The 15,878-nt window shown below is 48.5% G+C and overlaps 1 protein-coding gene across 4 annotated transcripts in view; it reads left to right on the forward strand.

Annotated features, from left to right (window-relative positions):
- The window catches only part of ASAP1 (ArfGAP with SH3 domain, ankyrin repeat and PH domain 1), a gene marked incomplete at both ends in the record, with an annotated part of 251,064 nt that overhangs the window by 222,917 nt on the left and 12,269 nt on the right, over positions 1 to 15,878 (forward strand). For 2 of the 4 annotated variants that reach the window (XM_084230492.1, XM_084230493.1), the window contains 3 exons: positions 576 to 683; positions 2,209 to 2,437; positions 9,823 to 9,993. In XM_084230492.1, coding sequence (XP_084086618.1) covers positions 576 to 683; positions 2,209 to 2,437; positions 9,823 to 9,993 — 508 coding nt within the window. The remainder of the gene's footprint in view (positions 1 to 575; positions 684 to 2,208; positions 2,438 to 9,822; positions 9,994 to 15,878) is intronic. The other 2 variants (XM_084230494.1, XM_084230495.1) reach the window with 1 other exon arrangement.

Genomic DNA, 15,878 nt, shown 5'->3' on the forward strand with positions numbered 1-15,878 from the left:
CACAGCAGATCTCTCCTGACTCACCTGCTGCTCTCCTCAGTAGTGTACTTCAGTCAGTCTGCCTGTTGTGTTCCCCACTGTCTCTGGTGAGTCCTCTCACCCCCCCACATCTGTGGCCTGTACCCCAGCTCTTTGTATGCATAAATAAATCAATCTTTAAAAAAAAAAAATAAAAAGAATCCTTTGAGAAAGTTAGAGTTCCTTGCCCTCATTTCATGAAACAGAAGTGGCCACGATTGCACTGCCTGGTATTGAAGGCCTCCCTCCCCTTCACGTGCCACTAATTCTGATTTCGCCTTCCAGCCAGGAAAGGAGTTTACAGTTTTAAGGCTCAGGAGAGAAATCAAAATTAAAAAGGCTATAACTCTGCAATTCCTTCAGTGCCTATCTTGTAGTAACGTAATTTATATTGTCAATTTTGCCCACAGCACAGCCACTAGTGATTAATTTGAAATCAAGAATAAGATGGGATTTGCTCAGTGTTTATATGATATTGGGTGTTTAGCATTTAAATTAAATTTCTGCTTTCAGCAACTTTAAAGTGAACTTTAGCATTGTTCCATTGTTGTTTTCAGCTTTCCCAGGCTAAATCTGGAAAGTTCAATCCACATGTTCATGTAGAATACGAGTGGAATCTTCGACAGGAGGAAATGGATGAAAGTGATGATGATCTGGATGACAAAGTGAGTTTAAACAATGCCCATGAATTCCTAGCATTTTTCCTTTTATCTAGACAAGATCATTCTTTGCAGGCTTGATTTGGCCTTATAACCCTAATATGCCAGTGCTGTTTTACCTGCTGAGTCTTTGTTCCTCATGGGTACCATTTAACAGCTGTATTAAGATTCTTCAGAGAAACATAATCAAAAGCGTATGTGTATGGAGAGGGGGATTTGAAGGAACTGGCCCATGATTCTGGGTGCTGGTAAACCCAGAATCTACAGTGCAGTCTGGCTGGACATTTTACAACTTGTTTGAAGTCCCAGCTGAGGACACCCTCAGGAATTAAACCCAGTTCTGCCTGACTCTCACAGAGAGTTCTCCATGGCCTCTGAAGTTCCATTCACTTATTTTCCATATCTCCCAGTGGCAGGTAAGGAATGGTCAAAGATGGCCATGCAAAGGTGTTCTAAAGGCATTCCCACTTTAGGAGGAGAGATTATAATACAGTGAAGCGCCATCATGGAAAGAGCCTGGGGAAATTGCTGAGTAGTGCTGAAGGACAGAGCAGCTGCCTCATGTTTGGCCAGCAGAAAAGACCTTACTAGGAGGCCCCAGAACTAGCTTCTAAGGATGGGAAGGAACACATCCCTGCAGGAAGAACCATAGGCACAAAGACAGGGGCTCCTGATGAGCCTGGACTCGGGAATGGTGAGGGGGCTGCCCTGTAGGCAGCAGACCAGGCCAGGAAGGGCGGATGGGCCAGGTCTAGCCTCTAGGCTTTTATCCAAGCAGTCAGAAGCTGAGAGAGGCTTATTGTCAGAAAAACCAGGTGTCCTGCCAGCTCTAGTCTCATGTAGAAAGGGCTGGAACTGAAGAAATTGGGATGTGGGGGCCTCCCCGGAGGCCAGTGCTTTGTGGGAGCTGGACGACTGCCCTGCCAGGGGGCTGAGCAAACCTGGCAGCTCTGGATGACACTGAGGTCTCTATGCTGAGAATTTTGTGAGTGCCGGTGCCGCAGCAGGAATGTGAGCCCAGGGCCGGTTGGGGCAATTAAAAAAGGTTTTAAACCTAAGGGGTTGGTGTTGGGTCTTCAGGTCTGCAAGCCAGCTGCATTATGTGGAGTTAAAGCCAGGCTGTGGCTGAGGTTACTTTCTAGGAGGTTGTCAAATGAGGAGAGGTGAAGGTTGAGGACTTTGACATCAAAGGGTTGAGCAAGAGGTTACAAATAGGTTGGAGAACTCTTTGACTGTTGAGGATCCCTGAAGGGGGGAGGTACTTGTTAATTAGTGCTTAACGCGTACTGCTGATTCCTAGACAGTATCCCCCTAAGGTGACCCCGCCTGCGGTGACGGGAGAATCAGAATTGGTGTATCTGATCTTTCCCTTACCCCGTGTCGCGGCTCTGGGGGTCTGGTCATAACTGACCTCATAAAGCAGAGTCACCAGAACCCGGGCCCCCCAGTCTGCCTGCTGAGATCCTCTGAGCACCAGAAGAGGAGTCCTTGGTTACCCGCTCACTCCCTTCACTGTCCTTTCCTCTGCCAGCCAAGCCCAATCAAGAAAGAGCGCTCACCGAGACCACAGAGCTTCTGCCACTCCTCCAGCATCTCCCCCCAGGACAAGCTGTCACTGCCGGGGTTCGGCTCTTCACGGGACAAGCAGCGGCTCTCCTACAGCGCCTTCACCAACCAGATCTTTGCCTCCACAAGCACAGACTCGCCCACATCACCAACCTCAGAGGCCCCTCCTCTGCCTCCCAGAAACGCCGGGAAAGGTACGGGCTTTTGGGGTGGGCAGAATGACTTGTCCTCAAAGCTGTGGTTCCACCCAGTTTGAGGTGAAAAGTGTCAGGTGCATTTTAATCACCTAGTAGTCAGGGGCAGCTGGAAGTAGGCACTTGCCATTTATTTGCCAGGCGCCAGCAGTGAGAGCGACGTGAGCGTGCCTCATGTATGAGCTGTGCTGACCTCAGAGAAGTCTGTGGGGTGTGTGCTTTTGTCACCATTTTACAGATGAGGAAACTGAGGCTTAAGGAGGTAGAGTGACGTGCCCAAGGTCACATAGCTGGTAAGTGGTAGCATTGAGACTCAGCCCGAGGGCTGCTCGGCTCCAGCGCCTGTACTCTCTCCTCCGTAACACGGGGTGGAATTCTAATTCTTTGAAAAGTGACTTTCCTCTACACTAAAATGCCTCTCTTCTGGAGATGTTGGCAGCACTAGTGGTAGTTACCAGCAGCGAAGCACTTGCTTTAGGAAGGGCCCTCAGCCAGTGCCTCGCGTTCCACGCTCACGAGCCGAGGCAGGTACCAAGGGACTGAGATGGGGAGTGATGCCCAGGTTCCCAGCAGTGTGGGAGTCCAACCCGGCCCTGTGGGGCCTGAGCCCACACTGCTGTGCTCTTTGATGAGGACTGTTTTTCCACAGGACGTTAGCTGCATGGGTCTTACCCAGAAGCGGGTTCTCAGGCAGCGCATTGTCAAGTGGCGAAGGCCCAGCAGCGTAGTGCCTGTTCTACCCCCAAATCACAGCGCATTCCCTGCTCAGAAAGTCACTGTGTTCCCACCTGCGCAAGGACAAAGTGAGGCCCAGAAATGCCAACATTAAACGTCTTCCCAGCCAGGGGGGAACAGAGAAGTCTCAGCCAACAACTCCAAAAGCAGGATCCTCCCTGCGAGCCCCGCTACTCTGACACAGGCTTCGGGGGCCTCTCCTACACAATGCCGCGCCTATTTGAATCACATAGGGGCTATTTTCTGGGAAATGTGAGCTTTATTCAAAACACTGTTTTTTCAGAGCTTATTCTCCATTGAAATAGTCTTATAAATGGGAGCTGTGTTCTTAGAGCGACCCCAAATGGCCTGTGGATCATAAAATAATGGGGAATGTTAAAATAAGGCTTTGACTGAACAGAACTCATCAAAGATGACAAGTTAGCGTAACAGCACACGTCAGCCAGAGGCTTGCCCCACCGCTGCTCATCTCATAGCCCCTCGCGTTACGCGAGAATGGGCGTACGTCAGGCTCCAAATCCTTTTAAAGCCTGTAGCGCTTAGCGCTGCGGAGCTGTCAAGGACGAGTGGCGCTGCTGCTCGTCTCCGGGTCATGCTGTTCCCTGTGAGGGGAACAGTTCTCTTAAGAACAGAGATCCCTCTTCTGCACCCTAAAGCAGGCTGTGAGAAACCTGCAGAACAGATAAAATGGTTAAAAAGTTACTCTGAAAGATTCAGGCCCCCAAAGTGCAGTTACTGACACAGCAGCCATGGCCTGTCTGGACAGGTTAGGCAGTCCCAAGAGCCACAGGTAATTGAGAGTCTTGAAAATGCCCACAGGAGAGAATGACCTCAGAGAGGCCCCTCACCTCCCTCCACCCCTTTCTATAGTTTCATCTCAAGGGGACACAGAATCCCAATAAATACACTGTCTGACTCAATGCGAAGCATCTCTCTCCTGCCTTGAATCAGGTCTAACTACCAAAGGTCCAGGAGACAAAGACCAAATTTATTTAGGGATCCAGCTGCTGACATAAGGGCTCAGAGACTTGGCCATAGCAACCGTGGTCAGCTAAGGATAGACTCCTCCCCTGTCTCCCCCTCCCCAAAAAAGATCCCATTATTCAACTAGAAATCCCTCCCTTCTGAAAATCAAAGTGTGTTTCCAGACTGCTCACAGCAGGCCTTCAAATTCTGAGTTGAACCTGTGATGCTAGGATACAAGAGCACCTTCTGGTGACTTTTACCAGGGACTGGAAACATAGTGTATCCTGTAGCTCTCACGTTTGGAAAAGTGACGATGTTTAGAATCGAGCTCTTCGGTGACATGGGTGAAGACCAGCCGATGGTCTTGGCAGAGAGAACTCTCTGTTCTGTAGCCCTGAACAGTTTTCATTTCATTCCGTTGAGCAGCTGGAATGATGAGCATGTAAACAGGGTGTTGAACCTCATCATTTTCCATGGTAAGTATAGCAGAGGCCTCCACTTGTAGCAAAAATCCTTTCCACATCCCTGGTCTGAAGAATGATGGCCTCGTGTAAAGGCCAAAGCAGACACTCATGATAAAGAGCCCCACTGAGAAGAGGAACACAGACAAGAAAACCAGAATTATTCTGGAGACAACTCGGAAGTATTTACAAGAAACTCCCTTTGCCTCAGCAAAAAGCAAGGAGGTTTTGCTTGAATTCTTGAATTGCCCTCAAGCACAGCTGCTTGAACAGGGCTAAAGGGGGTCAGAAGACTTGGCAACTCGGAACCCAACTCACCACCCTTAAACCTGAGACATACTTTTTGCTACCTAACCCCTCTTCAGATGTGCAGTCCAGCAAGGTTAAATCAAAGCTGTAAATTGAAGTGCAGAACTGTCTCACTGGTGATGAAAACTCCCCCGTAGACACACACTTATTGTTTATTTCTTAAGACAAAAGTTCTTCAACTTGTCAAGTTTGGTTTGTTTTTCATCTTAAAGCTAAAGTCATGTTTTAGAATCAGGATTTTTTTTTAAAGCTGGCAGGATGTAAAAAGACTAACCCATAAGCTACAACCCATCGTGGAGCTGCAGTAGCTAATGCCCTGTTCTGTGTGTGCGAAGCCACATGTTCTGCGCTCACTGCATGTACAGTCATTCCCTGGTCACAGGGCCAGACTGACCTATTACTCCACTTCCCCAGGCCTTTGCTTCCCCCATGGAGCGTGGAGATGATGATAGTTCCTTCCTTCTACACACACACGTGCACATGCAAACACACACACATGCACGCACGCACGCAATCCTTTTCTATGTAAATGTAGTGTCTTTATCTATGTTTTAATGTAATTAAGATAAACTTCTACTCTTTTTATCTCTGTACTATGAAAACCATTAGAAAATGATGATAAAATTTTCATTTGCATTGTCCAGAGTTATGTGGACATGACTTGCCATTGCCACTTATTTATAGCATGTTGGAATGCATAATCATACTTCTACAGGTAGTTTTCAAAAATTGTCAAGATAATTTTTGAAACTGTTCTGGGCCTTGTTTTATCTTTGAAATTTCAAATATGGGTGCGGTGTCCTTCCATGAAGGATGTCTGGGTTTTTCTTAACTAACAATTAAATGTACAAAGTCATTGAAAAAGACTCCTTCTGACATGCCCCATGAAATGTTTTTACTGACCTGTGTTTAGTGCCCAGAATATGCCAGGCCCTGGGAAACGTAGACGGTGTGGCTCTTGCCATCAGGAAGCCGACAGCCTGGGAAAGAAGAGAAGTGTAGCTCCCGTGCCAGGTATAGAATGTTTAGTGCTGTGGAGCCTCCTGGAAGTTCAGAGATGAAAGCTGTTGCTGCAGGCCAAGGGGGTGGAGTAGAGAGGCTTGTGGATGACCCTCCCCAGAGGTGAGGAGGGTCTACTGTAGTGCTCCCAATGTTCCAGCCCGTGACGATGGGGTGCCATCCACCAGAAGAGGAGCAGGGTGCTGGTGAGGCTGAGTTGGTACGCCTAGTGACGGACCACCTCTTAAACTCTGAGCCTCAGGTCTCTGAACCCTGAAATAGATCATGAGAACCATGAATGCTGCTTTCAAGGTGAGTTCCAGGTAATGTGTGCAGGGAGTTCCAGGTAATCTATGCAGGACTTTGCAGATAAGGCGCATGATACTCAGTAAACAGAGCTTGAGAGAATTTAAGAAACCAACCGGAGATTTGAAAAGAATGCCACTTGTGATTCAGGAGTGGATGTTCTTAAATGCCTGTATCAGGTGTCGGTGAATGACATTTAGAAGGACATTTTTGGACCCAGTGCAGACATTTCCCCTGTTGTTGAGGGCATCCTATCTGGGAAGGTTTAATTCAGACCACTCCTGTGGCCTAGGAGTGTGATGTTTTCCCTTAGAGGGGGCTTTAGTGAACAGAGGAGGGACCAGTTCCTGGGAGGGACTTGGGATAAAACTGCAGCCTTTTGAGAGTGTGAAGTTTGCCCAAGATTGAAGAGCAAGGGTTCGGTCTGCAAATAGCCCAGAGTGAGCACAGTGCTTCCGAGGTGCATAGCAATGTCACTTCCTGTGCTTCCTGCACTCCAGGCATGCTTCTGTGGTGGAGACCTCCCCAGGCTCATGATATCGAGGTGCTCGTGGCAACACAGCTCAGGGAAACGGGGGACCACCAGAGAGGAAGGCACAGCAGGATGTCCGCGTGGCAGAAGAACCTGACGTCACCACCATACTGTTAGTGGGGCATTACCTCCTTATCTTCACAGGCCCCAGCAGACTTACAATACAAAAATTATCTGAGTTCCCCCACCACCTACTATCTCTGTCCCACTCCTATTTGAGTTTGTTTGATGTTGTGTTTATTCTTTTTCTATTTTTCTCTTTTATCTTTCTTTTTCCTACCAGAACTGCTTCTTTCTTCAGTCAGTCCTCAAATGTATTTTGCATCTAACAGCCACTTTATTATAGTTTAGAGATCAGTTATACATCTCTTAAGATTCTTCTGAACTCTTTAAATCTTATAAAAGTGTAAGTCTAGGGCCTCCCCGGTGGCGCAGCAGTTGAGCGCTGGGTTACAAAGCTGCCCGCAGCCCCTACAACACCGGGTTCGATCCCCGGCTGCTCCCCGGCCACCGGAGGAGGGTCCCACATGGCGCGCAGACCTCTCCTGCCGCCCGCTGCTCCCCTCAGCAGTGTCCTTCGGTCCTTCTGCCTGCTCTGCTCCCCGCTCTGGCTCTGGTGAATTCTCTCACCCTCCGGCGCTTCTGACTGTACCCAGTGCTTGTATGTATAAATCAAACAATCAATCAGTCAATCCTTAAAAAAAAAAAAAGTGTAAGTCTACTCTTCCTGGGGTTGAACAGAGTGTTTTCCACATTACGTTAACTCGTAACGTACTGGCCAGGATTTTGTGACATCACTCTATATCTCATAATACAAAACAAGAGGTGGGTCTGTATTTCTGACTATGAAATTATAGTACGGAACATTCCTTTTCAAACCTAACACTGTCCTCCCTGCTATTTCTTCTCCTTCCCTTCATTATCACCCTAAATCAGATGTACAGTCTTGCTTAAGAATCATAGGCTTTAGAAAGAGGGAAGTAATGCCTCATCCATTCATTGATTCAACACTCCATTACTAAGTTCAAATTACAGCAGGCAGAGAAAAGCCTGGTCCTAACAGAACCTGCATTCCAATGGGTGAAACAGGCAATCAGCAATGTCACAGATCACGATTGGTGCAGTGGAAACAGAAGACTGAAGTATGTAATGACGGGGAACACTTAATGCCTTCATTGTTGAAATGATTCGGGAGGCTGAAGTTTGCTTGGTTTGTGGCTTCAGGATGACCCTTTGGTCTGATCACTCCTGAAATCACATATACAAGCATCTCTGCTAGAGACATCGCTGCATTTGTGTTCTCCTTGGCAAAAGTATTTGTTTCCAGACAGGACTTGGAGCTGGTTGAATGACCTTTCAGATGCGCTATTTCAGGAAGTCCCTAGATGGCGATAAATAGGAAATTGCAGAGAATCTCATCATTGTCTATTATCTATTCTCCATTTATTTCCCAGAGGAAAGTTACACTTCCTAATACTGAGCGTTTGTTGTTGTTTTCCTGTTTTGTGCCAAGTGCACGAGGTGCTGGCTGCCTGGCTCTCAGGAACGCCCACCATCACGCTGTGAGGCAGGGTGAAGACTGGGCATTGCCTCCCAGGTCTGTCCCTCCTGTGGGGCCATGTGAAAATCAAGCGGCATGGCATATGTGAGCGCTTGCCTTTTGAAGCTACAAAGTATTACACAAATGCATGGCTGTAACAACAACCACTTTTTGTTACTTAAAATGGTTTCTGAAACTGCAGTGACTCGTGCCACAGTTAGGTGTCAGCTTGGGTTAACAGTGAGGCTTCCATCACTTCAGTAGGACAGAGAGAAGTATGAAAGTCTAGCTGGGGCCATTTTTATCCTAAAACAGATTATCGGCTTATTGAGATTGACAATATTTATTTCCAAGATGAGACTGTCTTTGAAAAACAGTGCTTTAAGTCAATGTGGGTACTGACCAGTCCTTGGTAATGGGAAATATCAAGGCTCGTGTGACCAAAGAAAGAAGCTAGCAGTAATCCAGATTTTCTTTTAATACACAGAATGTAGAAAGCTCTATTGGAGCCTTTCTGGATCCTCAGGTACCTGCTCTCCTGTGTTAAACATCTGGCGTGGCAGTGTTCTTAGCTTTTTATTTTATTTTTTTTTCTTTTGTTTCTTCCTTGTTTTTTTTCTTGTACTGCTCGTAGAAGCCACTGTTAAACTGTGTCCTGGGTAGATTGGGCAGAGGCCCAGCACAGAGCTGGTGGCTGACCAGCAACTTCTGTGTCACTTTGACAAACAAAACCAACGCCATATTTACTATTCCCCGAATAGTTCTTCAGAACAAACTCCATTCTTTTCTGAAAACATTAGTGCAAAACAGTCAATTTTTGCAGTAATGGGGTGTGCGTGTGTGTGTGTGTGCGTGTGTGTGTGTAATAATGCCATTACTGCTATCCTATCTTGACCTCTGGATAGTTAGTCCTTTTTCAGATACATACAAATCAGTGTCTAAATCTTATAACTTGCCCAATCGGCCAATCTAATTGGTCGTTTTTTATTTTTAAAACAATTCAGAATTAGAGGGAAAGAGTGTTTGGATTCTTCTTTTTTCCAAGTAACTCTTTACATAAGATCTTTCATTACTTCTAAAAGTCATTTTCAGAAGACATTCAGGCAACATTTGCTCGCTGAAGAAAAAGTTGTCGTGTAGAGCATTCCACACTGAATACTTTGCAGGTGCAGCCTGCCCTCCTCCACTCCGTCTCCGCAGATGGTGCTGTGTGCCCGCTCCCTCCGCAGATTTCCTGTGATTCTTGCCAGTTATTCATTTGAAGTGTGTCCTTTTCCCCGCTGCACCTAAACCGTGATCTTCACCCATTGGCGTTCCGTGTTGACTGACACACTCTCCTGTGTTATCTTTTTTTTTCACCAGCCATTTTCAAAGACCCTATTTGTGAGTAATGGATGGATGGACTTGGCCATCTCCAGCCTTTTGCTCTTGTCTCTGTGTATTGTACCACATGTCGCTGTGTGGCAGTAATTTCGTACTGGCTTTTCTGTCATGAGACTGGGATTAACCTTCCTGCCCCCATTCGATTCCTTTCTAGGTCCAACTGGCCCACCTTCAACACTCCCTCTAAGCACCCAGACCTCTAGTGGCAGCTCCACCCTGTCCAAGAAGAGGCCTCCTCCCCCACCACCCGGACACAAGAGAACCCTGTCCGACCCTCCCAGCCCACTACCTCACGGGCCCCCAAACAAAGGCGCAGTTCCTTGGGGTAAGTCATGCTGAAGTCAGGGCCAGCGCTGCTAGGGCCAGGCAGCGCGTGGGTTCCGTGGGCAGTGGCCTCAGCGAGCAGACAGGCAGCACATACTGGAGGAGGGCTGGGTCACCCGCGAGTGAGAGTGTGCTGCCTCTCCAGGCCAAGAAACATTTTGGAAAAGAATTAGGATCATTTAAAAATGATGAGTAGTAAGGATCCGAGAGTTTCCTGTGCACCAGACACTGCTACGCCTTCCGCAGCGTCACATCCGATCCCAGTGGCAACTCTGTGAGAGGGATTGTCTGCCCCCTTCACAGATGAGGCCCAGAGGCTCGGCGACGCAGAGCAGCCCGCCCCCTCACACAGGCAGGGCGGTTTGCTTAAAGTCTAACTCGGGGCGTAGCCTCTTTCCTCTGCGCTTCAGTAACTGCAGCTCCCTCAGCCCAGCACTTGGGCGCCCTGGTGTCAGCTCTTCTCTTCTAGCCCCTGTCCCAACGCTCGGCTCCCCCCACACTGGCCACCTTTTTCCTCGGAGTGCACTAAGCTCTGTTTCTGCTGGGGAAAGAGCTTTGCTCCCGCACCTCTGCTGTGCCCCCACTCTCGTCCTTGTCACCTTGAAGGTTTGCCTTGGCCCTCGCCCCACTCAGAGGCTTCAGACACTTGGCACGGGTGGTGTTTCATTTCTCTTTGGGTTTTGAGTCCCTCTAGAATGTAAGCTCCATGAGGGCAGGCACCTGGTCTGTCTTGTTCTCTTCTGTGTTTGCAGGGCCTAGAAAGGAATCATCACTTAGAATAAATAGGCCTCCCCTGAGTCAGTAGTTTAACCATTTCAGTGACGTTGGCTGGAAATAACAGATTTCCATCTTTATCTACCTTTTTGGTTCCTCAAGAACCCCTCACTCACCTGCTAGCTAAATGAAGGACCAGGTGTCTCCCAGTGCCCAGCAGGTACCTGGCCTCAGCACCAGAGGCAGAGCAGCCTGCTGTGACTATGCCGCTGAGCCTGTGCTGCCTCCTCCTTTAGACAAGTTTCACCCTGGCTTTTGTCCTCTGTTTTTTTAAGGGTACCTGATAGGCGGTTTAACTGAATACTTTTAAACACCTCCTAAGAAATCTCTAGTGGGTGTTCTGGGGGTTTTGCGGAAAAATACCACTCCACCCATTAGCAGACTGACACACCTGTGTGTCACCTCGCCCTCGGGCCATGCTGGTGTGGCTTCGTCTGTTTAGCTTTTCATTCAGCAGATCGTGTGCCTCTTGTTCAGGCTTTCTCACGTCAAGGAGCTCGTGGTCTAGTGGAGGGGACAGACAGGCGAACCATCAAAGCAAAGGTTCTTTACTGTTAGGTGACAGGTTAACTAAATAGTGTGGAAATGCTGAATAATAAGTATCACCTATGCATGAGTGTTGGTGCCCAGGCGAGGCGAACGAGAGAACGAGGAGGCTGGCGCCCACGCCTCAGAGCCCAGCACCTTTGGCTCATCCTGGAGGTTTCCAGAGGTTGTGTCACAGGGCATCTGAGTCCCCAGATTTCATCCAAAAGGACTTCCTCCCAAATAACATCCCACTGAGAGTCGCTAGTGTCCTGTGCAAATTTTTATCCCATAAGTCACAAACTAACCTTTCTAGATAACACTCAGCTTTGATCCTGTTTGGTCAGGTTTTATTTCTGTGCTGATTATAGAGTGCTCATGTGCAGCTCAGAGACTCAGTCGACAATTAAATCTACCAAGCATCTGTTTTCTGGCTTAAGAAACACCAGTTTTCTTAGATTTCTTTCATATCACTCAATAGGAATACTAGCTGGGGGTGGGGAGTGGTCTTATGTTTCTCACTAAGAGACAAAGCACCACCTCCTGCGTTAATCATGCCCACTTTATGAGTTAGTGTCGAACCTATGGGAGATGCTGGCACTCAGCAGTCTGTTGGCTCTCTCGCCAGCCAGGGCTCCCTGACAGCCAGCCTTCCAGCACAAAAATCCAACCTGCCCACAGCAAAAGTGACTGTTCTTCACATCACAGATGGTGGTGGTCACCCCCAAACAGCCCCCAGTGGTGACAGGACATCATCTTTCTGTGCTGGTGTCTGTGTCAATACTCAGAGGTGTCTGTAGACAAGGGTCAGGGACAGGCGTCTCAACAGGCCATGGGAGTCGCTCTGGTCCTAGTGTTGAGGCTTCATGTTGGGCGCTCGGTGGCTGCTTGGTTTTATCCCAAAACCAGAGGGACGTCCAGACTCGTACACAGGAGATGAACCTCTCAGGCGACATTTCTCAGTGCTGCCTGAGATGAAGCCCTTTTGCACTGCCCAGGAGCTGCATCCAGCTTGGCGGGGGAGACTCTAATCTTGAAAAGAGGGAAATACGCAGGTCTTTTAGCTCTGCACCACGGGCATGGGCCGTGCTGCCATACTGAGGTCCAGTAGGTTCCAACTACATTCTTTTTTCTATAATTTAATCCTTTGTGCATAGTATGCCTGCTACCTACCCCAGGGCTTTGTTCCCTGCAGCCCAGGGCTCATCACAGTGGTTCTGTTTGCTTCTCGGTCTTTCCCTGTGCATTGGGAGCTCTATACAAGGGCATGTACTCCAGTGGGGACCTAGTGTCTTACTGCCTGGATTCCAGTCCATCTCTACCATTTGGTGGCTCGCAGCCACATCTCGGAATTGTTCCATACCTCAGTTTCTCCTGCTGCAAAATAGAGCTGGTTATTAGTTCCTCTGTTGTCATAGTTAATTGTGAAGTGGCCACAGGAAAACCACATGCTGCTCTGGCCCAGAACACGGAAAGCACTCAGTAGATGTCAACTCCTGTGACTCGGGGGTAGATGTCACTGAAACCTGCATTCACTTTCTAGCACTGCTGTAAAGCGTTGCTGTGGAACTATTGTCCTGGACTGCAGAAACTTCTTCACTCCCTTCTGGAGGCTGTTGGCGCACGCTCCGGCAGGCCTGTGCTCCCACCAGTGGGCCTGGGAGAATCTGCTCCTTGCCGCTCAGCTCTGGTGGCTCCGGGCAGTCTAGGAGGTCCCTCCTCTCCTCTCTGTCTCTGAAGCCCCCTTCACTTTCAGGACGCATGTGTTGTCTGCAGCTTATCCAGGGTCATTGCCTAAGACCCTTGGTCCAAATAAGGTCACATTTACAAGTTCCACGGGTTAGGGCTTGATATCTTTGAGATCTACCAGTCTACCCACTGGCCCCCAAAATTCACGTCCATCCCTGTGAAAATCCATTCACCTTACCCCAGTTCCCCTCAAGTCTCAGCCCCCCATTTTTGCCCTCATTCTTTCTAAGCTCAAGCAGATTCCAGCTGTCACAGATCTGCTGGACTGCTCCCCCCCAACTCTATCTAGGGGTGCCTTTTCCAGACTGAAAAGGGAGAGTTGGGGATGTGGTTATTATCAGCAGCTCACCCTGTTTGGATGTTTGAAAAGCAATCTGGGTGCACCTTTGACCTGAAGAATCAAATTTATAATTTTCTGCCGATGCCATTCCCGTCTTCCTCCCTACCCCCATTTGTAGGCCACCTATTCACATGGCTCCTCTGTCCCTGGCCGACTCACTGGCATCATTGGCCAGCACTGTCACCCTGCATGACCTGCCCTAGGCCCGCAGGCTCACTCATTGGCCAGGAGGAGTGTCCGCCTGCACCCCAGGTGTTTCTGCCTCCCCTTCCTGCCTCTGGCCTGAGGGGGTGAAGGGTGCACCTCAGCCTTGTGTGCACAGCAGCAGTGAGCCTCAGTGTCAGGCTCCACTGGTGGTGCCACTTTTCTGGATGCTGATAATCAGAGCCACCCAGTCCCCCAAGCTGGCCTTGGGGACTCTCATAGATGAAGAGAGATCTTCCAGAAGGTTCTAGTTAAAAACAAAACTTTCAAACTATGCGAACAATTCAGTCTCCCCCAAAGCAAAAGGAGTGGGTATTAGTATCCCCAGTTCAAGCCAAGGCCTAGTGTTGCTTTATTAACCTGTTTGAGCCCCACGGCTTCTGGGTGGCAGAACCAAGCATTTTAAGCCACGGAGGAAGGGCTCGGTTCAGCTGCAGATGGGTGGAATGGGCAGGAAGGTGAGCGGAGGTAACAGAGCTGAGACTGGTGGGGCAGAGATCCAAATCTTCAGTGCTTCTGCCTCACAGAGGCTGGGCTGCTTCACTACCAAGCCTTTGTCTTTACATCTCCCAGACCGTATTTTGCAGCCTCTTAAATTCTGGACATAGGTTTATGACTGGGAAGAAAAAAGAAAGTGATGATCCATCATGGTTCAAAATCTTTAAGTAGAAAACTACCTTCTACCTACCGAGAAGGTCAGTGCTGGCAAGTCCCACACACCCGTGCCAGCACTGCGTCAACACATCACCTTCTTCCCTTCCCTAAGTCTTAACTGAAGTTCCTCAGAGTGGGGCGTGCTAGCGCCCGGACTGAAAGGACACACACTCCGAAAGTCTGGGTCCCCTGCTCAGGCTCTTGCAGCTGGTAAGTGGGGAGCCAGATTCACGTCCAGCCTGTGTAGCGGGGAGGGCCTATGCTTTTCACCCTCTGTGCTCTGTTCGGCGACTCCATCACCGCACCCCCAGCCCCCACTGTAGTTGTTTCTCTGCCCATAACCCAGCAGGTAGGCTGTGCCTCCGTCCATCTGCAGCTCGGAGCCCTGGTGTGCGGGGAGGGCCGCTCTGGGCTTTTTCCTGACAGAGTCACAGTGTGCACAGCCCCCAAAATAGCCCAGGCCTCCCATCCCCAATGCGGGCGCTGCCATCTGTCTCGGGAGACCGGAGGCGGGCTTGCCATCAGCAAGCAAATGGGCTTCTGGGCAGATTCGGGGCTTGTGGAGACCTTTGATTTTCGAAGTGGCACGTCATTAAACCTCACTTTGGAAATACAGTGATTTCTTTTTAACCTGCATTATAATAGACCAACACCTATTTTAAATCAATTTAAAATGAGGATGTAAACATAACAAAGTAAGATGAAATTGAGGTGAGATCGTTTCACAGAATTCCTAACAAAAGGTCACATACAGTGACTGAGTTGACCGCAGATTTGACAATGGGGTTCTTAGAAGCAGGAGCAAAGAGAAAAAAAAATACAACTAATTACTTAATTCACAGTGGCTACAAGATTAACCTTCACACTTCAGATTTTTGAAATTAATACCTGAGAGCAATTTCCGCCAGGACCTCCATCCTTTGACAAGGATTCAGTTTTCCACAGCCAGTGTCATGGAATATGCTGGAAACTCAAGTTCTGATCCAGGTTTTACCCATTCCTACTTAGTGGTATCTAGAAATCACTTACATTCCTCATCTTTGGCCACCAGGACTCAGTCATATAAGCATCTTTAACATAGAATAGATAATGGGTGAAAAACTTCTGCAAATTGATTCAGTTCTCACATTTCAAGGCCAGAACTTCCAGGTAAAAAGGCTTATTGTTTGAAATGTCTGTGGTGTGTACATCTACATTCTGGAAATAGTATTGGCCTTTGGGGAATCATTTCCTGGGCTTTCTTAGGTTTCCCAATAAATGTCCATGTCAACTCCCCTGAACCTGTACTTCATTTTGCATTCAGTTCTTCCAGGTTGCTTCATGTGCAGGCACTGAGCATTTATTGATACGTTACTATGTCGCGCATCTTATAAGCCACCGCAAGCATCCTATGAGATAGGGCCCAATTTCCTGATCAGGAAATTGAAGCACAAAGATGTCAAATGATTTGCATCAGATCACAAATCCCAAGACTTCAGAGCTGGGCTTGAAGCCTGTTTCTGACTCCAAGGTTCACCCGCTGTGCCAGAAGATTGGCGCCTCTGTGCCATTTGCTGCCGGGTCAGCACCCTCCTCACTGCTTGTAACTGCTGTTTGCAGCTCCTGAGCTGTGCTACATGGCCTCGAGTCTTGGCCACGAC

This window comes from Talpa europaea (assembly GCF_964194135.1).
Source record: "Talpa europaea genome assembly, chromosome: 3".
Lineage (NCBI taxonomy): Eukaryota > Metazoa > Chordata > Mammalia > Eulipotyphla > Talpidae > Talpa > Talpa europaea.